The sequence below is a fragment of the Mustela erminea genome, chromosome 1 (genome assembly GCF_009829155.1).
Source record: "Mustela erminea isolate mMusErm1 chromosome 1, mMusErm1.Pri, whole genome shotgun sequence".
Taxonomy (NCBI): Eukaryota; Metazoa; Chordata; class Mammalia; order Carnivora; family Mustelidae; genus Mustela; species Mustela erminea.
In genome coordinates, this window is record NC_045614.1 from 115,035,479 (window position 1) to 115,062,337 (window position 26,859).

Sequence of the window (26,859 nt, forward strand, 5' to 3'; positions counted from 1 at the left end):
AAAAATTTTTAAGTAGGTACCATACCCACCGTGGGGCTTGAACTCACAACCCTGAGGTCAAGAGTCTCCTGCTCTACTGATTGAACCAACCAGGCACCCTGGGATACTTTTTTAAAACCTATGAGGAAGATCATACTGAACCAAACAAAACTGAGAAACATACAAAACCAGTTTGAATCTTACAAGTATACTTTCTGTAGTATTTTTTTTTTCAGATGAATTGCTATTATATAAAACATCATTGACAACAATAATTGTATAATTGCACATTCAATTTAGTGTTAGTACGACACATCTTAAAGAAGAGTTGGTCATTGTAAGTACAGGAAGTTTATGGAAGAATGGTAAGAGGCACAGGCCTAACCATAAATAATTATTCTAAACTGCAGATTATAATTTAAAATAATACTGTTTTTGTTTTGCTTAATATTTGAAATTGTACATGTTTGTTTATATTTTGGGGACATAACCTACACGTGTTAGTATTTTCTCTGGGTTTCAAGCCTTCTCATTGGAGAAGGAAATACTGACTGAGTACCCTGCAGTTTTCCATCTCTACATTTAAAGATATAGATTGTGGACAGCTCTAAAAATAGACGATGACATGACAATAAACACATATTTCTTCCTGTTGAATTACTTTTCTTAAAAAATGACCCATCTCCCTCCTCTCCCCTCCTCTTCCTCCCAAAAACCCTAAAAAGGAGGTTCCATCCCTAAATTAGCCTTTTATTTAGGTTGTGAGGGAATGCTTAATGGGCAGTTATTAGTCAGAATGCAGATTGTTTACATGAGATTGGGGAAAGGTCAATTGATCACTTAACTTTTCTGTAAAAATAGGTGAAGAAATATTGCTCACAATTCCCCTCCTCCCTCCAGTTCACACATAATTAGTCAGTGGTTGCACTTTTGCCCTTTCTGTTTTCTCTTTCACTTGATGACAATACGGAATAAATGGAAAGACTGCATGCCCTGAAGCCAGGCACCAGGGTTTCTCTCCTAGCTCTGCTACTTTTTGTATAAGTCTGTCTCTAGATAAATTGAGCTCTGAGGCTTGGTTTTCTCATTGGTAAAGTGGAATCAGTGATAACCACCTTGCATGATTGTTAATAATTAAATATCTAGTGTAGTGCTGGCACACAGTAGGAGCTCAAATGTTAGCTGCTGGTTTTCTGGTTATGATTATTCTATCATTTGCATAAATTCTTTTTCTCTGGAGTATTCTTTCCTTCATGAACTTGAAAGGAGCCCTTACTGTGTGCTAGGTACAGTTCTAAGAGTTTAACCTGAATTAATTCGTGTAACCTCATACCCTGTTTATAGATGAGGAAATTGAAGCACACAGAGATTAAGTAATTTTCCCAAAGTCACACAGCAATTAAGAGGCATAGGTGGGATTAAAATCCTGCCAGTCTGGTTTGAGAGTCTACACTAATCATATACTACCTCTCTGTACAGGTAGAAGAGAAGAGGATTTCTAACTTCTACGTAGATTCTTAGTCTGGCTTTCCTGCAGAACTTTGCCCTTAGGTGAAAATCTTCTCTAGGAATGGGTAGTCTCATTAGTTGAATTGATTTTTCTTCCCACTTTGACTTCAGATTGGTAATCTTACCAGGACTCTTATAGATGAGTGGCTTGGGATATTGGTAACATTTGGTTATAGCTACTGAATACTATGTATCATATATGGAAAGTGTGATTTTTCTGGACTTAAAACTAGCTCTTCTAAGTTTCAGGTAAAGTTAAACTGTTAATCATACGGTAAACCCAGGAGACTCAATATACAGAGCATTTAGTGAGTATTATGGGTGATTGCTACAGTATTTTGATTTTTAAAATGCCTTTTGTGAGCTAGATTCATCAAATCCTGAGAGAACTAGAATTAAGTTAGAAAATTAATTCTTTTAAAAGTGTAAAGACCTTAGTCTCTCTCTCTCTCTCTCTCTTTTTGTATTCACACTGTATTTGAAACTTAAGGGTGAGAAAATGAAAATTCAGAATAATAGAAATTATGTATCTTTAATTTTTTGCTTTAAAAATGCAATTTTTTTTGCATTTCATAATGCCCTTAAAAATTATTTCCATTTTGGAATTATTAGGACTTAGTTGACTAGGAAATAATTTTCCATGTTCATTATTTTTCTGGAGGGAAATACTTAAAAGGAATTTCTTAACATTGAGATCATTATTGTAGAGCCTAAGTCCCTGTTCTTTTTTTTTTTTTTTTTGAAGATTTTGTCAGAAAACACAAACGGGGAGCAGCAGGCAAAGGAAGGGGGAGACACAGGCTCCCACCTGAGCAAGGAGCCAAACACAGGACTGGATCCTAGGACCCCCTGATCATGACAGGAGCCCAAGGCAGACACCCAACCAACTGAGCCACACAGGCATCCCAAGCCTTTCTAAGTCCTCATTCTTCTATCACAAAGACTTTATAGGTTCAGTGGTAAAATGTACTTGACTATATGATACTTGGCTACATCCAAAGCATTTTTTTCCCAGATAAGCTATTTTACTTTTTTATAATTTTTAAAAAGAAAGTGAGAAAGGACTGGTGGGGGGAGGGGCAGAGGGAGAAGCAGACTCCCCACTGAGCAGGGAGGGAGATGCTGGGCTCTGATGCTGGGAGCCAATCCCAGGACCCTTATCATGATTTGAGCCAAAGGCCGAGGCTTAACTGACTACGCCACCCAGGAGCCCCTTAAACTATTATTTTAAATGTGATTCATTAATTTCTTGAGTGAAAAAAAAGTTGCAGACATGTTAGACTTAAGTATTGAACAATACATGTTAACTGTATTTTTTATTTTGGAAAGATGAACAAATAAGTGTTTTTTACTGTCCAGAATTATAATAGAATCTCTAACTTTGGTGACCGCCTACAATTTTAATTAACTTTATGTTACAAAAGATAACACTGCTCTCCTTTTTTCCCTTCCCCTCACTCTCCTATTCTTCCTCTCTCCCCTTACCTCTTGTTCCCCCTGCTTTCTTTGCTAGAATTAAAAATAACCAGAATATATTCTGTATTTTATACATTTTGCATATTTCAATACTGAATTTCCTTGAAAATTTGATAGCATATTTGAGTACTGAAGAATGTATTATTTAATGATTTATTTAATGATTGATTTAAATAAGATTAAAAGGAACAAACTAGGGGCGCATGGGTGGCTCAGTGGTTAAAGCCTCTGCCTTCCGCTCAGGTCATGATCCCAGGGTCCTGGGATGGAGCCCTGCATCAGGCTCTCTGCTCAGCGGGCAGCCTGCTTCCTCCTCTCTCTCTCTTTCTGCCTGCCTCTCTCCCTACCTCTGATCTCTATCTGTCAAATAAATAAATAAAATCTTAAAAAAAAAAAAAAAGGAACAAACTAAAACAAAGTATATGACATATACTTATTTGAGTGCTGAATCATTGTAGTTACATGTTTTGCTCTCAGGAAGATCCCCACTGCGTTTGTAGTAGAAATAGAGAAAATCCATCTGCTTTTGTCTTGTACTTAGTTTTCTATCCACCCTCTCATCCCCTGTAAATAATTTTTTTGCTGGCTAGATACCGTTTTTCTCTTCCTTAAGTTGATAGAAATTTAAACCTTTAATGCCATGCTCTTAAAATCAGAAAACCTTGCCTGATGTCACCATGTAGCCTGGGAAAAGAGGGTGGGAGTGTTAGAGGTTTCCTAGAGAACTTGGGGAAGGGGCAAACTATATGTAGTACATTCCAGCTTTATTCTAGGACAGACTCTGAGACTATAGAATTGAGTATATCCTCCCTAGTAGGGGAGCACATGGCTAAGATTGATTCTAGGGACAGAGAGCTGACAGAAAAATGGTAAGAGTGCATTATAAGTACAAAAAGGGGAGGGCACTTACCAGACTTCGCAAGAATGGGATTGCTTATTACTTCTTGGCCTAACAGAAACCCATCCTATCAGTTCTGTGCCAGGTTTCACTCATTAACCTTTATGGTGTTGGAAGTAGGTAGCTGCAGCCCTTTCCTCAAAATATATTGATATTGCCCTATATACTGGAAACTTTAACCAGTTAAAACAGTTTAATTTTTATATATACAAAGACATTATTTATTACATATACCTTTTTTCAAATAAGATAAATTATTCATTTGTATAATTTTGTTACTAATTTGTGTGGGTAGGATGATTTTTTATCTTTGTTCCCCAGTTTTCTTATATCTGGCACTGTGACAAGAAGTCATTATAGGCTGAACCGTTCTTTTGGCTTGCATAAGTGACTTAAGCTATATTTTTCCTTCCTCTTTTCAGCAAAAATGTTTCAAGTTTCAGGGAACAGAGCACTGGATTTAATATTAAATGATGAAACTCCAAATAATGCTGATTGTTTTTCTGTCTCCAGCTTTAGGGGAATGGGAAGAAGTTAATACAAAGAAGTTAATTCAGACTTAATTAAAAAATAATTTCCAGGATGTAGCCTGTAGTTGGTATACTTCAGATTAATCTTCCAACACTTTTACAACCTTATACAGTGGTCACTGGTGATCATAGTGACCATACTCTATTCTTCAAAGAAAAATTAAAATGTATATCAGTGTACTCACTCTCTCGAGGGAAAAAGGTATACTAATTTTAAAAATATTTCATAATACAAGTTGAAATCAAAGTGGCTTCCTTTCAGTTAAACAGTATATTAAAATAAGGTGGGTATCTGTGTTGGCATTTGATTTCATTGTGATTCATATGAGAAGATACTTTTCTTTTTTTTTTTTTTTTTTTTTTAAAGATTTTATTTATTTCTTTGACAGAGACAGATCAGAAGTAGGCAGAGAGAGGAGGAAGCAGGCTCCCTGCTGAGCAGAGAGCCCGATGCGGGACTCGATCCCAGGACCCTGAGATCATGACCTGAGCTGAAGGCAGAGGCTTTAACCCACTGAGCCACCCAGGCGCCCCGAGAAGATACTTTTCAAAGGGGAAGAATCCTAGACATCTGAGAGATGTGTTGTGTAATGTGGTATGAGTTATCTGGTTTCCAGAGGTGATAGAGTTATTAGTGAGGTAGCACAAGGTTTGTGAATTTGTAGTTTCTTTATTTTAATGGAGAACAGAGGTTGAGATTTTAATCTGTAATCCTAAACAATAACATATTTACAGAGAGAGGAGTGTGGCTGACCAATCAGACTCTAGAGTATAAACATTTTTCATATTGTAAGAGATAGGGTTAGTTTTCATATTTGATTTTGCATGTTCTTATTTTTATTCTGCAGTAAGGTGGAAATATTTATATTTTTGGTAGTTTTTTTCTTGAAAATCTCAAAAGGCTTATAACTGTGTACAGTACGTAGTGTGGTTTGTGGAAAGATTATGAAGACTCAGATTAATGAGATCTTTCTCTTCCTGTACCATTTCTACTAATAATAACCTGGGTGATTTTTGAACAAATTCCTTAACTTTCTGGGTCTCTTCTCATTTGTACAATCAGGATTGAGGTTTGTGATCTGTCAGTTTGGGCTAGATCAAAGAGGCTGGGATTCTCAGATGTGTTGCTTAATCCATGGAACTGTCTATTAATGTGTGCCTTACTCATGTGCTTTTTTCCCCCTTGAAGTAGTAGCTCAGCAAGAACTCATGTACTTTGCTGAGAGATGGTGATAGGACTTGGTAGGGGGAAGAATAATAATGGGGAGGTTAAAATTGCACAGGAGATCACTTTGGGTGGAAGGAGAGGGAGAAACATGGTCCTTGATACTGAGAGAGTAAAGGGCCTATTTGCCCATCTTAATTTTGCACAGAGTTCAGGTCAGATGAGAAAGGAATCTGTGTCAGCATAAGGCAAATAAGGAGAGGTTATTACAGCAGAGAGCCTGTTTGGGGAGAGCCTCTGCTAGGCTTGGGCCAAGGGAAAGAGGTGATTCTTTCAGGGGAAAGAAAAAATCTATTAAAATTACCTTTGTTGGAAGGATCCAGGGTATTTGTTCATATTGCACTGCTTTCTATTTGAATGCAAATATGGGGAAATTCTTCTGATAATTATCTTGGTTTCTGAACACCATCAGGAGAAATGTAGGGTACTCATATTTCTTTTTCACATTTGGTAAAAATAGCAAGAAAACAAGGGGTGGGGTTGGGAGAATTGTACCTTATATCCTTTATAAAAGGTTTTAAGACTGCAAGTAACACCTGTTAATTTCATTGTTCTCTGGAGTCATTGACTCTGGCTGGTTAGATGATGTCACTTCTTCACCACCACCCCTTATGCATCCCTTTAGAGCTTTGTGGTTGGTCAAGGTTTTGAGAATAGCTGTATTTCCCTTTCTAGAACCTTTATATATGCGCTCAGGATCCACTTTTAAGAGAAGGGCAGAGTGGTTGAATTTCCTTCGCCTTTTAATTTCTTCTGTAAAATAATACCAAACTTTGTGCTTTACATTAAAAAATTGTCTATCTGGTTAATAGATCAAAAATAAGGCTTGACTTGAAATATTTTAATATTTTACGAGGAAAAAGTATTGCTAAGAGTGATTAGTTAGCCATGTAGATATAGTCACCTGATTTTATGTAGAGTTTCAATTTATTTTTTGGTTTCAATAGAACAAGTTGAAATCATCGCAGAAGGATAAAGTTCGTCAGTTTATGATCTTCACACAATCTAGTGAAAAAACAGCAGTAAGTTGTTTGTCTCAAAATGACTGGAAGTTAGATGTTGCAACAGACAATTTTTTCCAAAATCCTGAGCTTTATATACGAGAGAGTGTAAAAGGATCATTGGACAGGAAGAAGTTAGAACAACTATACAATAGATACAAAGGTGAGTGCTTGTGACTTTAAATATTTTGAACCAGGTTTTCCAGTTACATGCTTACGAGAAATCAGGCATACATAGAACATAAATTGGGTGAATGTGTCCAACAGAGCTCTGTAGATCTTAGAATTACTTCAGGAGATCTGAGAAAAATTCTTAACCTCTTTTCACTAAAATTTCTTCTTAGCCTCTTTATTTCTTCCTCCATTATCCTCCCCACCCTCTTTTTTCCCCCCAAGATTCAGTTTTAGAATAGTCACTGGGGGCCTGGATTTTCCCCCCCATTTTCATAAAATTCTGCTGAACCAATTTTAAGAAATAATTTTAACAACCTTTAAAGAACTATGAAATAATACTTTAGAAAAGTTAAACAACGTATAACAGATGAATAAAGAAGAAGTAGATCGCTTCTCCCTCTTTATTCTCCTGAGGGAACCAATATTTGATAGCCTAGTCTGGATCCTTCCATATCTTTTATGTTTATGCAGAAGTATACATACTTTATTTCAAAAATTTTCCTAAAGTGGGATTACATTTTATGCTTAACTTATGCCCAGAAGCCGAAAGATACACACGTTTTTTATTTTTAGAGATACTAGCAAATCACCTGCAACAGTGCATTGTATGAGTGGCTCTTTCTTCTTGTATTTGTCATTACTTTAAATTTTTGCCATCTGATCAGTAAATATATAGATAGTTGGGTTTTTTCTTTAATTTGAACAGCAGATGTTTATATTGTTGAGATTGGGATTGAATTGCAGAGTTTATAGTTTTTCTGATATTAAGAAGTGATTGCCATTATAAAATGAACTTTGCTGTAAGAAAACAAATTCTATACGTATGTTCAGAAAAAAAATCCTTTTTTTGGTATAGGAATGTCTGATTTTCTGAGTGTGTATGAGTATGGGACATTTTTCACACGAATAAATAAAATTTAAAAATCAAGTGCCCACCTCCCCACCCCCTCAAATCTTCCTGTTCATCTCAAGAATGCCATTTCAGGGACAAAATGGCTTTAAATATTATAGTGGGAACTGGGTATTTACCCTAATGTAGTGATCCGAAGGGGCATGTGCACCCAAATGTTTATATAGCATGTTCACCATAGCCAAACTATGGAAAGAACCTAGATGTCCATCAACAGATGAATGGGTAAAGAAGATGTGGTATATATACACAATGAAATACTATGAGGTCATCAAAAGAAATGAAACCTTGCCATTTGCAACGATGTGGATGGAACTAGAGGGTATTGTGCTTAGCAAAATAAGTCAATCAGAGAAAGACAATTATTGTAAGACTCTCTGATATGAGGAATTTGAGAGGCAGGGCAGGGTTTGTGGGGGTGAGGAAGGGAAAATTAAACAAGAAGAGATGTGGCGGGAGACAAACCATAAGAGACTCCTAATCTCACAAAACAAACAGGGTTGCTGGAGTGGAGGGATAGGGAGAGGATGGTCGGGTTATGGACATTGGGGACGGTATGTGCTTTGGTAAGTGCTGTGAAATGTGTAAACCTGATGATTCACAGACCTATACCCCTGGGGCAAATAATACATTATATGTTAGTAAGAATAATTTTTAAAAAATATCATAGTGGGAAAATATGTTAGAGTATTACCATTTCATATCTCTGATCCATTATGAACATTTTAAAAATGGAATATAGAGCATTACTTTGTCAGTTTTAAGCATAGCATAATAAAGTATGGCACTAATTTAATATTGCACTGTTATTTTTAAAGATCCTCAAGATGAAAATAAAATTGGAATAGATGGTATTCAGCAGTTCTGTGATGACCTGGCACTCGATCCCGCCAGCATCAGTGTGTTGATCATTGCATGGAAGTTCAGAGCAGCAACACAGTGTGAGTTCTCCAAACAAGAGTTCATGGACGGAATGACAGAGTTAGGGTAAGTCTATAATCATCACAGGAAATTATAGGTACATTACTATGAGAATTAACTGTGGAAATGAATTGTGTTATGAATTTGTAAATATCAGTTTTTAAATTTACCAACCTACAAACATTGGTGTAAAGAGAAATGGGGTAGTTTGTTAGCTTCTTCCCATGTTGTATACTTTCCTGGGTTTGTCAAGGTTTCTGTGTAGTTTAGCCTATTCCATTTGCCTTACGCTTTTATCATTTGTTTCTAAGGAAGGTTCATTATATTAAAATAAATTACTATGCTTTAATATTTAACATGGATAAGTGAAATGAGCAAGCTGTAGTTTATTTCTCATTGTGAGGTTGTGAACTCTGAATTTGTAAACAAACTCCTAGAATGTAAAATCTTAGAAGTTACTAATTGCTTTTTGTTCCACTTATACCTTGAACAGCTGATTAGCTAAATGTCTTGGGATAAATAAATTAAAAAATCATGGGTAGAGATTTTACCTATGGTATCTAATTGTCCATAGTAAATGAGAATATGAAAAAGTATTCAGTATATGGAGCCGTAATGGGTTGCTGCCCTCTTCTGTGTTCAGTAGATGACTAGTAATAATAGCTGCTAACATTTGTTGAACATTCATTTTTATTTCAGAAACTATGCTAAGTAAATAAGTATTTCACTTACACAACAACTTTGTGAGAGAAGTAATGTTTACCCATTTTAGAGAAGAGGAAGAGAAATTATGGAATTAGGTAGAATGAGAGCCAGAATTTGAACCCAGGCATTCTGATTCTCGAGCCTAGGAACATTATAATCAGCCAGGGTCCAGAAGAGACACAAAAACCATGTCAGTACTTTGAACAGGGAAAATTTAAAAAGTACTGTGTAAAAGAGGTAAAAGAAAATTCTAAGGTATAACAAAAGTGGCAGATGAGGAAGCCACCATCACCCTTAACTGCGGTGGGAAGTGAGCAAAGAAGGAACCTAGATAGAAAGAAATCCCTGCAAGGCTGAGATTGAGAAGTTCCAAGGAGAGGGTGTGGCCGCTGCAGGAACACCAGGCCTGTGGTGCTTGCTTTGCCTGCCACTCTAGTTGAGAAAAACTGGCTGCAGTCCACTTGTGGCTGGGCCATGTGAGTTGCCACCATTGCTGAATACTGCTGGGAGCTCCCGGCACACAGAAACCTTTGCTCTCTGCAGAAAACAGACGAGGAGAGAAAAAGTTCCTTCTTCCTCTTCCAGGCACTCGTTGCCCTCTATTGGTAGAACCTAACAGTGAGCTAACTGGTCAGAAAACAAAGCCTGACAATTGGTAGTTGACAGCAAATAGTCACAAAGTAGGGCAAAGAAGGGTAGGCTTAAAATTGAGGAACAATAAATTAATAACTGGTCTAGACACTGTTCTGCCTCCCGCACCTGACCTATCCTGAACTTGTTAGAATTTTCTGTACTAGGACAGTTTCCATTAGAACTCACTTATTTTTCATTTGAAATTGAATTCATATAAAATGTAATGAACTTTCAAATCAAAATTTTAATCTACAGACTAATGAGCTAGAAGGTGTTATGAAGAACACAGAAGAGAAATAAAAGCAGAAATGATTAGAAGGAAAAATGCAGTGATGCTTTGTAGAATCTATAAACAGAATTTCTGGGGCACCTGGGTGGCTCATTCCTTAAGTGGCTGTTTTCATCTTGGCTTATCCCAGGGTTGTGGGCTTGAGCCCCACATTGGGCTTCCTGCTTGGCGGGAAGCCTGCTTCTCCCTTTCCCACTCCCCCTGCCTGTGTTCCTGCTTGCTCTCTTGCGTGCGGGCGCGCGCTCTCTCTCTCTCTCTCTCTCTCTCTGTCAAATAAATAAATAAATAAATTTTAAAAAAAGATTTTTATTTATTTATTTGACAGACAGAGATCACAGGTAGGCAGAGAGAGAGAGGCAGAGAGAGGAGGAAGCAGGCTCCCTGCTGAACAGAGAACCGGATGTGGGGCTCCATCCCAGGACCCTGGGATCATGACCTGAGCTGAAAGGCAGAGGATTTAACCCACTGAGCCACCCAGATGCCCCAATAAATAAATAAAATCTTAAAAAAAGAAAAAAAAGGATTTCTGCCTTCAGGCTATTATGTGGAAAGTAAGATGGGTACATAGACCCTTTCAGTTCCTTGAATTGGAGTGGAATGCTTTGCAGATGTAGAAAAAGCTTAATACTGATTTGAGATAAGCAGTTGGAGATGATGGGGGTTCATCTGGTATTTATTATTATAGTTTGTATAACAACACCTTTTCAAGGAGAATGCTTCCTCATCTAAGGAAGAGACACTGTGCTTTCATTTAGAGTGCTAGACATGTGACTTGTTACCAGGTAAGGAGTATCTACTACTGTTGAAACTGGTGATTGTTATGGTGATTACTATACATTCTCTTCAGTGTAGCTGACTTCTGTAATTTGGGTATGCTGATAGTCCAGTGAATTACATAATTAAAAGTAATACTGCATTTCTTTTAAAAATGGTAATTTTGACACTTAATCACTCCAGACCTTTACTTCCTCCAGCCAACCCCATACTTGTTTATGTAATGTAAAAATGTAATATTTCAACTGATTTTTAAAAAAAGTTCTATGAAATAAATTAAAGCTACCATAGGAATATGTAAGTCCTTTATATTGAAAAGTTTATCTTTTATAAACCTTAATTTTATAATGTAGATGTGACAGCATAGAAAAGCTAAAGGCCCAGATACCCAAGATGGAACAAGAACTGAAAGAGCCAGGACGATTTAAGGATTTTTACCAGTTTACTTTTAATTTTGCAAAGAATCCAGGACAAAAAGGATTAGGTAAGAATTTTTAAAATTATATTTGGTGCTTCAAATATATTTAAATATGTTGACAGTGTCACTTTTTTTTTGGTAATAGAAAGGTTTGTGTTTTGAGCATTAAGTCATCATGAAAATACCAGTTACTGAAAAACAATAAGAAACAATGAACTTTTAATTAATCAGAAAATACCATACACGATAGATAATAAGGTTACCCTGGATACCATATCTGAACCACTGATTTTTTTTTTTAAGAACTGTAATACAGAAAATAAATAGTTGTTAAAATTTCACTGGCATACATGTATACATTTATTTACTTGTGTATATTTATGTGTATATATATTTGTGTATATGTATTGTATATATATAAAATAATATTTATTATCTAGAAGATATTATAGGCTCATAGGACCATAAATTATTTCACTGTGGATCTGTAGAAATAGCATTGTAAGATTTCTGAGTCATAGAATGCTAAAGAAATCTATTCTTTTTGTTTATGATTTGTTTAGAAGTTGTAAGAAAGAATAAAAATGAAGATTATCAAGTATAATCCTCTGCAGAAATCCTATCTATAATCACCACTCTTAACAATTTTGATCAGTCAGTTTGTGCTGTATGTAATATCCATACACTTGCTTTGGGGATGGCTAAGGGATATGAAAGTAAAAGCTACAATGTAATTTTAACAGTTTACCTAGAAAGATTTGACGATAGCAGGTAATACACAATAATAAACGTGTGTGAGGGTTTTAGATAAAAGGAGTAATGAGTAAAATGGTTGGGAAATGCTTCCTGGGCAAGATGGGATATGAACTAAAGGATATGGTATTTAACTCTGTAAGGAAAGATAAAAGGTACTCGAGAAGATGGTTATTAATTACTATCTGAAACGTCAGAGATAAGCTTGACTTCTTTGTAGGAGAGAGAAAACATTAATGTGATTTTAGTGGGATTGCTTATTTGAAGATGAAGTTGGTGAGCCATTGTAAGACTTGACAACCACAGTCTTCTTTTAAAAACAGGGCAGAAAAAGTTTAAATTAGATTTGTGGACAGTAGGGATACACTGAAGATTTTGATGGTATCAGTATCTTCCGTTTACTGTGTGCCTGGCAATGTGCTAAGTACATCCACTGCTTCATTTCATGTTTAACAGTTCTATGAGTTACTCATTTCTTCATTCAATAATTTGTCACCTGCCATGTGCCATATACATAGTAATAGAGTGCTGGCCATTTTTCTATCCTGATTTTTGCAGATGAGGAAAACTTCCTATGCCTATAGGAAGGTTAAATAACTTACCCAATGATGGAAGTAAGTTTGTTTTTGATTTTGAAGATAGTAGTTAGAGAGACTAATAGGGGCTTCTTGTACTAATCCTTCTTTATATTTTAAATTAGAAGGGAAAATGCATTGAGAAAAGGATTATGTGAATAGGGATTAGACCAAGGAAGTGCTTGAAAGTCTGTGAGGAAGGGATAGGTGTACATTTGTATTGATATTTGGCGTAATGAATGACTGAATGTGATTGAATTGATTGAAGATAGACAAGATATCTGTAAAGCAAAATTACAAATAGTGAAGCCTCCTTTCTAACTGATTATTCAGTTTAGTTTGGATTTTCTTCTTGCAGTAAAATTCCTCATTTTGCAGGCAGAATAAGCTGGGATGGATGATATGTTGGGTTAGTTTCTCTGCTATTTGTGGCCATCAGTTAACTGGGCTGTTTTTTCCTGGTTTCCTCCTTACTTCCCACAAGTAAAAACTGATTAAAATTTTTGAATTTGTAGTAACTATTTTTGTTGTGTTTAGAAATGTAGCACAATATTTTGGTAAGATTAAATAAAATGTTATGAATATAAAGTGTTGATTTAAATGGGCTGAGTCTGTTTCTTTAGTTATATGCCTTTCCTTTATTGGAGCATAAAACTAATGATATTTTGATATTAATATATAGTTTTGATATTGAATTTTAGTTTTTATTATATGTGGTGAAAATAAAGCAAAATTAAATTTTTGGTAGATACTGGATATATTAAATTGGAATTTTGGATTATAGGAAAAACTGCAAAAAAGATGGTACAGAATTAGATTTAAAAATTTTACTATCTAATGTAGAGTACTGAACTTAAGAAAATTGTAGTATTTTTGATGGATGTAGAGTTTCTGTTTTACAGGATGAAAAAAGTTTTAGAAATTGGTTGCACAATAGTGTGAATGAACCTAATACTAAGTGAACTGTACAATTAAAAATGGTTAAGATGATACATTTTGTTATATTTAACCACAATTTTTAAATTATTAAAAAAAAAAAACACCCCGTAGACTGTATAGCCCAGAGTGAGCCCTAATGTAAAATATGGACTTGAGTTAATAATAGTACATCTATATTGGCTCATCAGTTGTAAGAAATATACCACACTAAAGCAAGGTGTTAAAAATAGTGGAAACGGTGGGGGGGGGGGGTGAGGTGGGGAGGTGTATGGGAACTGTCTGTACTTTCTTCTCAGTTTTTCTGTAAGACTGAAATTAAAATTTTTTTTTAATTTAAAAAGAGAAAAAACATAATAGGAAGACAAATCCTAGTTTCTCCTTTTGTTTTGCATTGGTGTTGAGTATCAGGAAATGTAATGACTTGCTTGGTTGAAGAACTTAATTAAAAAGAAAACCGTTTTCTTGACAGCCTTTCTGAAGGCTCACAGGGCTCTTAAATTACAGTATTTGGCAGAGAAGAATTAGAAGATCATAGGAGAGGAGGTGAGGCCCAAAACAAACTGGCAGAGTGACAGTGACAGCACTGTGGTTTATTTATAAATAGCTCTGCTAGTTATAATGAGAGCTGGTGTTTTCCATATTTTCCCATTTTTTATTACTTGATTTCCTTTGACACCAGGATGGGATGCTTCCACTCTCACTGTCTGCTTCAGGCATCTGGCATTTCTGATAGTCTTCTGAATCTTAAATTTGAAAGAGATTTCGTAACTTGTCTAACCTGTCCAAAGTAGCATCCATAGCTGATCCTCATGTAGTTGGAACATCCAGGGATTGGACACACCTTGTTTCAGGAAGTGGTCGGTTCTTGTCACAGAATACTCCTACTTCTTATCACACAGGAACACAGTTCTTATGAAGTGAGCATTTTTGTCTTGCTAACTTCTACCATTGCCCTTATTTGTCCTCCACCCTCAGCAGAGCACAGAGGAAGTCTGACCATGTAAAGACTTTACCCCCTTCTTTTTCTTTTTTTTTTTTTTCCAGGTCAGCATCCCAATTATTTTAACTGTTCTTCATTTGAGAAGACCTTTGTTATTCCTGTTACTGTCCCCTACCAGGCACATTTCCAATTTCTCAGATTCTCTCAAAATAGAGCTCTTAAAGCTGAACATAATACTCCAGAAGGAGGTTGTTTAATGTAGAACGCCATGAGTCTGTTATTTTTTGTGAGACTGTTCATTCTGTTTGGTCAAAAATTACGTTTGTTCTCTAACAACCATGCCATTTTTAGGACCATCCTGAACTTTTATCAGACTAAAGATTATAGGTTATTTTCTTGTGAACTGTGGTTCAGCTAGAATCTTATACCTGTACAGTTGATTAAAAAAATTTTAAGATTGGGGTGCCTGGGTGGCTCAGTGGGTTAAAGCCTCTGCCTTCGGCTCAGGTCATGATTCCAGGGTCCTGGGATCAAGCCCCACATCTGGCTCTCTGCTCAGCAGGGAGCCTGTTTCCCCCTATCTCTCTTTGCCTGCCTCTCTGCCTACTTGTGATCTCTCTCTGTCAAATAAATAAATAAAATCTTCAAAAAAATTTTTAAGATTATTTGTTAGACGTTTAATATTTAGAAATAATTTTATAGAGTGTTTTTAAGGTATATTTTCATCTGTGTAATCCCATTTGGTTCTTGTAACAACCCTTTGAGCTGTGTAAAAAACCTATCATCCCCTTTGTCATAAAGATGGAGAAATTCATGGATAGAGAGGTTGACCTACTAAGGTAATATAACTATAGAATTGGTAGAACTGGGATTCAGTTTGAGATTTTCTGGCTCCCTGTTCTGGTTTGTTTTTTTTTTTTTTTTTTTTTTTTTTTTTTTGTTTGTTTTAAATATTAAATTGTGCTAACTGTGGATATTTCTAAGTAAATGAAGACATTGTGAATAGGATTGTTAATCACCATTCCATCTTCCCTAGTGAGTTGGCAACATTTTGTTTCCCTTAGGGACAGTATTTGGATCCAGTCTCGATTCATTTCCATGTTCATTCCTTTTATGAAAGCCCACGTTGCCTTGTTGATTTTGTTTGACACTGGGATTACCTCAAATTTTAAATTTTACTATAAGGACTTAAAAATTCATTCTGCAAGTATCAGTTTTAGGCAATTTTGTTATTTGTGCTTGTCTCTTTTTCCTCTGTATTTTCCTTCTATTTATTATAATCATTGTTGCCACTTGTTACCTTCTTGTCGAATTTGCTCTGTTTTCCAATACTGCTTCAGAATCTCTAATAATAATCTTAAAAATTATTAAAAATAAATAATAGTGATAGTAAGGACTCATTTATTATTTACCAGGCACTGTTCTAAATGTCTTATGTCTATTAACTCATTTAATCCTTACAGCAACCCTGTGAGAGTAGGTACTGTTAAATTTATTTTAAACAGAATTATAGAGAGGCGAATTCACTTGCCCAAGTTTCCTTAGCTAGTGGTAGAATTGGAATTTAAGAGGCTAAAATACTATTTCAAACCACTTCTCTCTAGCTAGGCTCTTCTCTCTGTCACGCAGACATTTCTGTCTAAAGGGCAGTTTTTCTAAATTGCTAAAAGGCAATTGCCATTTTATCTCTGTACAGTCTTATGCATTTCAATTCTTTTTTTAAAAAGATTTTATTTATTTATTTGAGGGGAAGAGGGAAGGAGAAAGAGAGGGCATGCATATACACATAACATAAGTGAGCCAGGTGGGAGGCGTGGAAGGGGTTAGAGGGAGAGAACTTCAAGCAGACTCCTTACTGCATGTGGAGACCAATGTGGGACTCGATCTCAGAACCCTGAGATCATGACCTGAGCTGAAACTAGGTTGGACACTTAACTAGCTGAGCCAGCCAGGCGCCCCTGCATTTCAGGTCTTAATTATAAGTTATTAAGTCTTTTAGAGTATACTTTTTTCATTCAGAAATATTTATTGACTCTTTACTCTGTGAGCATAGAGTCAGGAGCATCTTAAGTTTGTCTGGGTGAGTTTGCAAAGTCTTCACAAAAATGATTAATTTTTTTTTTCACACAACAGTGGTTAATTTTCTTGTTCAAGGGCTCATATTGCAAGCATTAAACCAAGCATGGGCTTTGATTCTGTGAGCCCCGATTCACATATTTAGGAAAATAAAAGCACACTGTGATCATGTATATGGATGAAAAACTAAAGGCTCACAAGTTAATCACATTGTAGTTTTAAATTTCTACAGCCTAGAAGCCAGAAGTCACAGATCTTTTAGGTCTTTCTGGATGTTCCACAAGGTATCTACACTTTTCTTGAGCTGGGCAACCTCACCATCCTTCAGCTTCTGGTTGATCACCCTGGTTAAGCCCTGAGTGCTCAGGATACATGGAAGGCTCAGGAAGACTTCGTTCTCAGTGCCTTATATCCTCTTACCACTGTTGACACCGGATGAATCCTGGATAGGTTTTTCAACATGGATTCAGTGAGATCAGCCACACTTAATCCAGTAGCCCAGTTGGTATATCCTTTTAGCTTGATGACTCCATAGGCACTTTCAGCCACTGTCTTAGGCACTTCATTCTAATTTTCATTGTCATTATCGGTTCCCATTTCTGGATTCAGTTCCTGAAGAGAAACGTCTGCCACATTCAGTCCACTCCACACAACCTTGTGTCCACACCCACAACCCTTGAGTCGCCATATTCTCCCAAAATCCATCCATGGCAGCTGCTGGGATGAATGCCAAGTTTTTCAGCCATAAGATAGCAAAATCTAGCAGAATTCAGATTATCCCTACTTCTAATGACATGGTGCTTGCATGGTCCACTTAGTTTCCAGGTAACATGTTTGAGAATATCCACTGGGTTGGAAACCACAATTATGATACAGTCAGGACTGTACTTGACTACTTGTGGAATAATGAATTTGAAGATTGAGTCAGCTCTCTCCATTGTTGGTGGACTCCTGCAGTCACCACCACAGTCTTAGAATTGGCAGTCACAGAGCAATCTTTATCTGCCACAATTTTAGATGTCTGAAGAAATAAGCTCCCATGTTGCAGATCCATCATTTCCCCTTTGAGTTTGTCTTCCAAAACATCCACACAGGCAAGTTGATCAGCTAGATACTTTCCTAGAATGCTGATGGCACATGCCATAACAACTTGTCTAACACGCACTACAGTGATCTTGTTTGGGAATGGTTACCTCTTCTGCAGCTGGTGCAATCAGGTGTTTCCTTAAAAGTTGCCATCGTGGGGCACCTGGGTGGCTCAGTGGGTTAAGCCTCTGCCTTCGGCTCAGGTCATGATCCCAAGGTCCTGGGATCGAGCCTCACCTCGGGCTCTCTGCTCAGCGGGGAGCCTGCTCTCTGCCTGCCTCTCTGCCTACTTGTGATCTCTATCTGTCAAATAAATAGGAAAAAAAAAAAAAAAAGTTGCCATTGTGCCCAGAGAGAACTGGCTCTAAGAGTCAAGTGAGGAAGACAATGTTAGCTGCGTGCATCTCCTTCAGTGCAGGATCTGCAAGCGAAGGTGATTAATTTTTGAGCTGTGAAGAATGAGTATATGTTTTTGGGGCCAAAAAAAAAAAAAAAAAAAAAGCCATCTCTTGTGGAGTGATTAGCAAGTTCAGTTGTTCAGAGGTGAGAGACCTAGCATCTTTGAGGAACTACAAATAAGTTCATTTAACTAGAAGTGTAGATTTTATCTGAAGACAATAGGAAAATTATTGGAGATTTAAAAATAATTTTTAGTAGACATTTTTTGAACTGTTTTAGGTTTACAGCAAAATTGAGCAGAAGATACAGAGATTTTCCATGTACCCTCTTCCCCCACACATACATAGTTCCTTCCACTATCAACATCCCTCATGAAAGTAGTACTATTTCTTACAGTTGGGTGTACATTATCGGTGTACTGATGCATCATTATCACCCAGAGTTCAGGTTTATGTTAGGGTTCACTCTTGGTGTACATTCTGTGGGCTTGGGCAAATGTAATAACAACATGTTATCTATCATTACAGCATCCTACAGAGAATTTTCACTGCCCTTAAAGACCTCTGCTCTGCCTATTCATCCTTTCCTCCCTCCTAACCCCTGGTGACTGCTGATTTTTTTTTACTGTCTCCATAGTTTTCCTTTTTCAGAGTTAGCCTTTTTCTGACTGGCTTCTTTCACTTAGGAATATTAATATGTATTTGTTTTCCTGCATATCTTTTCATGGCTTTATAGCTTATTTTCTTTTAACACTGAATAATATTCCTCTGTCTGGTTATACCACAATTTATATGATCTCTCTATCTACTAAAGGACATTTTGGTTGCTTCAAAGTTTTGGCCATTATGAATAAAGCTGCTATAAACATTCATGTGCAGTTATTTGCATGGACATAAGTTTTGAGTTCATTTGGGTAAATACCAAGGATTGCAATTGCTGAATCATATGGTAAGAGTATGTTTAGTTTTGAAACTGCCAAACTGTCTTCCAAAGTAGCTGTACTGTTTTGCATTCCCACCAGCAATGAAAGAGAGTTCCTGTTGCTTCACATCCTTGCCAGCATTTGTTGTTGTCAGTGTTTTGGATTTTGACCATTTCAAAAGGTGTGTAGTGGTATCTCGTTGTTTTAATCATTGAAGAATTTTAACATGGAGGTGACGATATATATGCCTGAAAGGTTCATGTGAAAGCATTGTGGTTCTTTAAAAGGAGTGGAGTCAGAACTAAAAGAAGAATGATTGGTTATAGGCTCTTGCAGTGATTTAGCTGGAAAAGGACTCTAGCATTTGTCCTGTAGTAGGGATGGAGAAGAGATTTTTTAAAAATGTACTTAGAAGCTAAAATGAAAGTGCCTTGACTGAAAGTGTGTGATGAGGAAAAAAGGAATTTCTCTATCAATTCTGAACACCTTTAGGGAACATTTGGAAATGTATGCATGCGTTTTTTGGTTGTCATAATGACTGAGGGTTTCTTCTGGCATTAGGAGGGTGCTGTATGTCATACAGTGTATAGGGCAGTTCTGCACAATGTGACATTGTGTTTCATTGAGAAACACTCTAGGGTGAAGACGCTGAGAGAAGGAATAGCAGGTCTGTAGAGGGTAATGAGTTCAGTTTGAGCTCTGTTGCATTTGAGCTGTTTATGGATACCCAGTTGAAGATGTCCTTGGGCAGTTTGATATGTGAATCTAGAACATAGAGATAAAGGATTCATATTTAGCAGTTGAAGAGTATGACGTGGGAAAAGGTGTAAGGGTTTGAAAAATCTGTGGAGGGTAGAAATGGTTATCGCTAACATATACAGTATTTCAGAACACCAACATCGAATGGAAGAATGGAGGAAGGGGAGCCAATAAAAGAGAAAGCCAGAGAGGACAGAGGAAAATTATTAATAGAGTGCTATCAGTTAAAGCTGAATGGCAGTTCCATGTACAAGGTGTATTCAGTTTTGTCCAATATGACAGAGAGCCAGCTAAATTAAGGACATCAAAGTGTTTATTTGGCAACGAAAATAAGGACATAAAAAGTGTTTAATAGGAAGAGATTACTTTCAGTAGAGTGACAGAGGTACACGCTAGTTTATAGAATTAAAGAGTGTGTGGGAGGGGCGCCTGGGTGGCTCAGTGGGTTAAAGCCTCTGCCTTCTGCTCAGGTCCTGATTGGGAGCCCGGCGGCGGGGCTCTCTGCTCAGCAGGGAGCCTGCTTCCCTTCCTCTCTCTCTCTGCCTGCCTCTCTGCCTACTTGTGATCTCTGTCAGATAAATAAATAAAAATCTTAAAAAAAAAAAAAAGTGTGTGGGAGGTGAGGAAATGGGGCAATGAATGTAGATTACAAAAAAAAAATACTCTTCTTGAACAACCTAAACCTTTAAACATCATTCGCATATACTTCTGCCCTTGTCAGATTCTTTCTTTCATGTATCAGCTGACAAATGGGCGTTTATAGGTGTCTCCTGGTTTGTAGTTATTTGAATATCTCTGTTGTTTCTTATCCTTATTTTGTGAAAATTAGTTGAAAAGGGAAAAAAATGCTAGCACTAGTAATAAGCTTAGTTATACATTTCATGCATTTGAAAGGAAGAAGAAAATCATTAACATGCTAATGACAGCCTTTGTGCTGCACTTGAGCCACACAGTTAGTATGTTTGATTGTTAAAGAAAAGAACAAGAACCTTAGAGGAATATTGGCTGTAGAGCCTTAAAGACTGCAGAGATTATAAAGGTATTACAATTCGGAGTTAGTGTCATATTTCTAGTTTTCTTAAAACTTGGGGATCCGAATTTGACTTTTAGATTTGATTTAGGACACATTATGTATAAAAGTAGAAGACTTCATGTGCGGTTTTAAGATTATCTGTGAAGCAAAAGAGAAAGAGGTAGCTAGTTAGCTAGTTAAGGGGATGAGAGATCTAAGAAAGTTTTTTTTTTTTTTAAAGGTAAGTTCCATAACCTGAGCATATTTCTTTATGAAGGGGGAAAAGCCAAAAGACAGGGCAAAGTTGATATAGGGAGAGAGGAAAATTAACCAATAGGTAAGATTCCTGAAGGATGGTATTGGCTTGAGAACAGTGGTGTCAGGGGCTCATCTTTGGGTGAGAGAAAAAGTGACACCTTTTCCACTGAGTTTGAAGAAGACATAATAATGGATTTGAAGGTAAGTAGTGTATTTCCACATGGAACTGTAGGGAGTTCATTGATTCAGCGGTTTTGGAATGCATACTTTGTGTTTCGGTCTGCTCGTTTGGGGATATCCATTTCCTATCCTTGAAGAACTGAAGTTCCAGTGCAGAAGGGGATTTTTTTCTTATGGCCTGTATATTGTTCTTTGAGGTAGGATGTGAGCCTTTTTGGCATCTTTCCTGGTCTCAGGATTCTTTAGGGATAGTTTGGAGATCAGATCTGAAAGGACTTTTACTTTACTTGGGATATAATTTTTCCTGACCTGGAGATGTCAATTTACTCATAAAAGCTTGATACTTACTTAACAGGTTTAGTTCCTTGAAAGAGGTCATAGTTCTTTCTGTCGTGACAGGTATTGTACTTTGTCATGTAGTGGTATGGTTTCACTCTGCTCTAAACCCAGTCAAGTAGCCATTTATATTGTCTTCAAAACTTTTCCAAAAGCAAATCTTAGTTGATGAATTTTAATTTTTAAATCAGGATTCTTAGTGGTCTCTGAAGTCAGGTTCAGTCATTGTGGAAAGCAGTCATTTGCATTACAAACTGTAGTAGATAGTGGGTCTCAACTGGGGGCAGACAACGAAAAATTATTGGATCCCAAATGTCAGAGTTGCTGAAGTTGAGAAACAGTGATGTACATGTTAATACTTATCTTTAATACTTATCTCAGTCAAGTGTGCTTCTCTGCATTATGCAGTTTAAGCTTCAGAACCCCCCCTGTGAGGTAAGTGGTATTCTTCCTTCCCTGAAGGGACTGTTCATTAGTGAGGAGTCAGGATACAAACCTTGGTCTTAAATGTATTTGAAAATTTTATGAATAAGTAGTCAGGAAAAAACTTTTTAAAAAAATTTTTTAAAGGACTATCTTTGGTCTTACCTGTTGTTTTTCTTTCAGGGATAAATATTCATGGAATTTGAAATACATAATTTATTTTTAATATTACAGATCTAGAAATGGCCATTGCCTACTGGAATTTAGTGCTTAATGGAAGATTTAAATTCTTAGACTTATGGAATAAATTTTTGTTGGTAAGTTCATGTTTTCTGCAGCTCCATCTTTTCTGTACCTTTTTGCTTTCTTTGAAGATAAATTAACATTTTTTAAAGCATGACTAACTCATCTCAGAGTGTGTAGTGGACATAGAATGAGAAATTTGATTACCAGAATTTCATTACACAAGTTATTTTGCATTCTTGAATTTAGCATCATTTGGGCTGATATTTTGAAACTCTTTTTGGTGATTTGGATGTTTTTTGCTTATTTTTTAAAAATAGGAACATCATAAACGATCCATACCAAAAGATACTTGGAATCTTCTTTTAGACTTCAGTACAATGATTGCAGATGACATGTCTAATTATGATGAAGAAGGTAATGAATGTTTTTGCCTTACTAATATTGGTTTTGTTTTTGTTTTACTTTATTGCATACTTTTGAACTTCTTATCTACTTCTGCTTTTCATGGAGTTGGATTCTGTCCTCTGACCTTTTATTTGTGTTGTTTTGAATGTGTAAAGTGCTTTTGTCCTCTTTACTAGTCTACGTTGTTCTGTTTCTTTAAATGCTGTCTTCCAGAAAGGCATGAGTAGTTTCCATCCATGTTTTAGGTTTTCAGTTTACTTATACTACTTGTTTTAATGTACTTTAGTATTTGTGTTTTTATTGTTACCTGTTTATCTTGTCTGTGAACTTAACTGTAAACTCAAGGTTAGTGGCTTTGTTAAATTTGAAATGTACTTCAGCTGCCTACTGTAGTACTATTGGCATTCAATAAATGATCGTCAGTTGGATTCTTTTCTGATATTTTTTCATATATGTAAAGAGATGATATTACCATCCACTACGGGGACCTGTGCTTTTATTTTTTTGAGAAGTGGCAGTGGTTTACATTGATTTCTTCACACTTCCTTACCTAGCCTCCCTTGAGAATTACCAGGATATGATGCATTTTTGAGATTGTTGAATAGACAGAGGTGCTCTTTGGAAAATCTCCAATGCCCTTGGCTTCCTTTAAAGTGTCCTGGAACTATTTAATCAGAGATGATTTTTTTTTTTCTCTTTGTTTTCGTATGATGTACAGTCTTCAGTAACGAGTGAGAAATATCTAATCCTGGGTATGACTGATGATAATTGTGCTTTCTGTAAGGCCTTACACGAAATTGGAGAACTTCCTGATTCAGAAGTTAGCATGTGGATGTTTAGAGGCACGCATATATGCTATTCAAAATCTTTTAGTAATTTATTTTCATGAAGTAGGATAGAGTTTGATACTTACTGTTGATTTCTGTTGTAAGTTTGCCACAAAACACCTGGAAACTTTTATCTTCCTACCTATGCTCTCAGTGCTGATGGCATGCCACTATAGCCTTGCCATTTAAGCTGCCAGTTCAGTGGCCTTCAGAAAACCATGATATTGTTGATTGATTACCAGAAGAGTTATTATTTATTATTCAGGGGATTATCAAGTTTTAGAATAATAGAGCAGAGAGAATACAGGAATATTTTAGGTAGAAACTCTAAAAAGTCAGAATTTTGGAAGACTTACCAGTGGGAATATTTGTAATGATATACTCTAACTGTTATGGCAAAGGTATTTTAAGAAGTAAAGGATTCTCTAAAATGTTTTATTTCTGCTTTTCTTTCTTTCTTTGTTCCCGTACTCCCCCCCCCCCCCCCCCAGGAGCATGGCCTGTTCTTATTGATGACTTTGTGGAATTTGCACGCCCTCAAATTGCTGGGACAAAAAGTACAACAGTGTAGCACTAAAGGAACCTTCTAGAATGTACATAGTCTGTACAATAAATACAACGGAAAATTGCACAGTCAATTTCTGCTGGCTGGACTGAACTGAAGATCAATCCTCACAATTCAGACTGAGGGTTGTGTCAAAACTTTAAGGATACATCTTGGACCATATCGTATTTCATTCTTCTAATGGTGGTTTGGGCTTGTCTTCTAGTCTGGGCCGCTCTAAACATTTATAATTCCAACATTGTGGATTTCATCTTATATCTGTGGACCATCCTAGTTTATTCTCCCATAAGTCTTAGAAGCTTTATGGTGATTATTTTGAGGTTTCCATTCTTGCATAAAGCACAATGCTGTCTTCATCAGAAAACAGTTTGGCATAAGAATTAAACATATGAACATCACAAAAAATTTATAAAAACTTCTTAAATATATGCTTTGGGCTAGTTGCAAAGACTATGCTGATAGCACTTCCAATAAGAGTGATATATTTAAGTGTACCAGATCTGGAATGGTGTTTGGTTTGGGGGGATTTTTTTTTTTTCCTGGCAAATCACATGTATTGTTGATGTGAGTAGAGTAACTGATGTCAAAATAACCAACGTGAGAAATTTTTAGGATAACTTGGTGTGCCTACCTGAAAATTTTATTGTGTTTCAGACCCTCAATTTCAAAGGTTCCACAGAACTAGTCTGCACTTACCTTACCCATGTTTATATATAGTTGTCTTACAGGGAACTTTTATTTAGGAAATGTCTGCATAATGTTAGATTCTACTCCTGTCTACATTATGCACTACATAATTGGCTTTCATTATGATTTTGAAATGCTTATATGCCTGTCGAATAAGTTAAACTATTTAATTTGTTTTGAATGTTTTAGATTGCCACACAATACAATATTCTAAATTTAGGCATGAGGGTTTATTTTTGTTTTGTTTTGGTTTTTTTGTTTGTTTGTTTTTGTCAGCACACTATGGAACACAAATGAAATTCTCTTAATTTATAAGAAGATAGTAGGAATTAAATTTTGAAAATGGTCATGATGAGCCATGAAGTTCAATCCTTATAGGTACTGCTTTCAGACAAATAGTCCATTTTTGATGACTTCTTATTTTGTTGAAATTGCTTTAACTGCTAATCACTGTGGTTGCCAAATACTTCAGGAGCAAAAATTTTCAAGCAAGCATGTACTTGATGCAAAATACCAATCTGGTTTTTATTCTTGTATATTATTTAGTTTCTTCACTTTTTTTGTTTCATTCGAATTAGCTCAGTTTTCACATCAAAGCAGAATTCTATCTTGTATGTATTTTTTTCATTACAAGACCCACGAACTGCTTTCATGCTGAAAATGCCTCATTTCTTTGTTCACTTCCTGACATGTGAAGGGTTTCTTACTTTCTTAAACATTTCTGTAAGGCAAGTAAAAAAAGTAAAACTTCATATATTGGATGGCTTTGGTTTTTAGCAAGGAATAGGTTTTTGCTTGGTATATCCAGGCAACTCTCTTAATATACCAATGTTAAAATTATCAAAGGAATGTACTTCAGAATAGCAGTACGTTTTATGTAGATGTGGAAATGATTTTAAGAAACAATGACATCTTACAACTACTTTTTATTTACACAGTTTCTGAAATGGAGCTTTCCCCATAGATACTATATTAATATTCCAATCATAACTTTAACTCAAGAATATAATTCTACCAAAAGAATATTTTGAAAACTTGTGTTCGGGTTACTGGAATTGGTTATTTTAAAAAAAGGAAAAAGAAAAAAAGAAGAATCCTGCTGCTTTCAGTATTTCCTGATTTCATATTTGTAAATATAAAGAGGAACTTCAATTATGAAAAATTTAAAAAGATATATATATATATGTACTATTTTGTTTTTTTGTCTTGAAGATTTTGAGTTATGGTATTGTTTTCGGATTGATTAATTCGAGTATGCTGTGTTTTAAAATGAGATCCCATTAGCTTTTTTTTTCTTCCCTCAATATAAATGGTTTTTCTTAGAAGTCTGATATTGGTTCATGGCTTAGTGCCTTGGGTTTACAGACTTTTCCTTTTAAATGCAAGACCTTTTTCAACAAAATAGTGTTTGTCATCATTTTGGTACTAAACATTTATAATTACTGTGTAATTATAAACAAAAAATACATAAAGCTTTGAATATAATTATGTAGCATAAAAGTTAAGGTTGTTCACTCTATGATGGCATCTTAGAATTAAACAGTACTATTACTAGGGCTGAAAAGAGAAAACTGGTTTAATGTGGTGTGATTATTTTGAGGATAAATGTCTGGTTACAGGGAATATTTTGTACTAAAAAAATGCTTATACATATGGCCATGTATGTGTGTGAATGTGTCTGTGGGAGAGTTTGACAGAGAGAGAGGTTGAAAGATACACACACATGTGCAAACACACACAACTTGAAATGCTTTAATTCATTAAGTGTTTCAGTCTTCATTTTGGTAAACTCCCCAGGCTGATTCTTTGTTTCAAATTGAACCACAGGTACAGTTTCCTTTTTGCCAAATGTCAAAACAGGTACACATTTTAAAATGTAATGCTTTTTAAATAGTAAAGTGTATAAAATTAGAAGTGCCCACATAAAAAATACTTGAGATCAAGATTATCTTTAGTGACTATCATCTGCATATCTCTGTAAGTTCAATTGTGCTTCTTAAAATCCCTGTCATATTACCAACAGAGGCAA

General features: G+C 35.9%; 1 protein-coding gene and 1 pseudogene across 6 annotated transcripts in view; one reads left to right on the forward strand and one right to left on the reverse strand.

Moving 5' to 3' along the window:
• The window catches only part of DCUN1D1 (defective in cullin neddylation 1 domain containing 1), a 35,833-nt gene extending 10,262 nt beyond the window's left edge, over positions 1–25,571 (forward strand). For all 6 annotated transcript variants that reach the window (XM_032339776.1, XM_032339802.1, XM_032339811.1 and 3 more), the window contains exons 2-7: positions 6,565–6,781; positions 8,521–8,689; positions 11,378–11,508; positions 22,335–22,417; positions 22,664–22,760; positions 24,070–25,571. In XM_032339776.1, the coding sequence (XP_032195667.1) occupies positions 6,565–6,781; positions 8,521–8,689; positions 11,378–11,508; positions 22,335–22,417; positions 22,664–22,760; positions 24,070–24,149 (777 nt within the window). In that variant the 3' untranslated portion in view covers positions 24,150–25,571. The remainder of the gene's footprint in view (positions 1–6,564; positions 6,782–8,520; positions 8,690–11,377; positions 11,509–22,334; positions 22,418–22,663; positions 22,761–24,069) is intronic.
• Positions 16,946–21,463, reverse strand: LOC116567386 (annotated as a pseudogene).
• Positions 25,572–26,859: the final 1,288 nt, after the last annotated feature.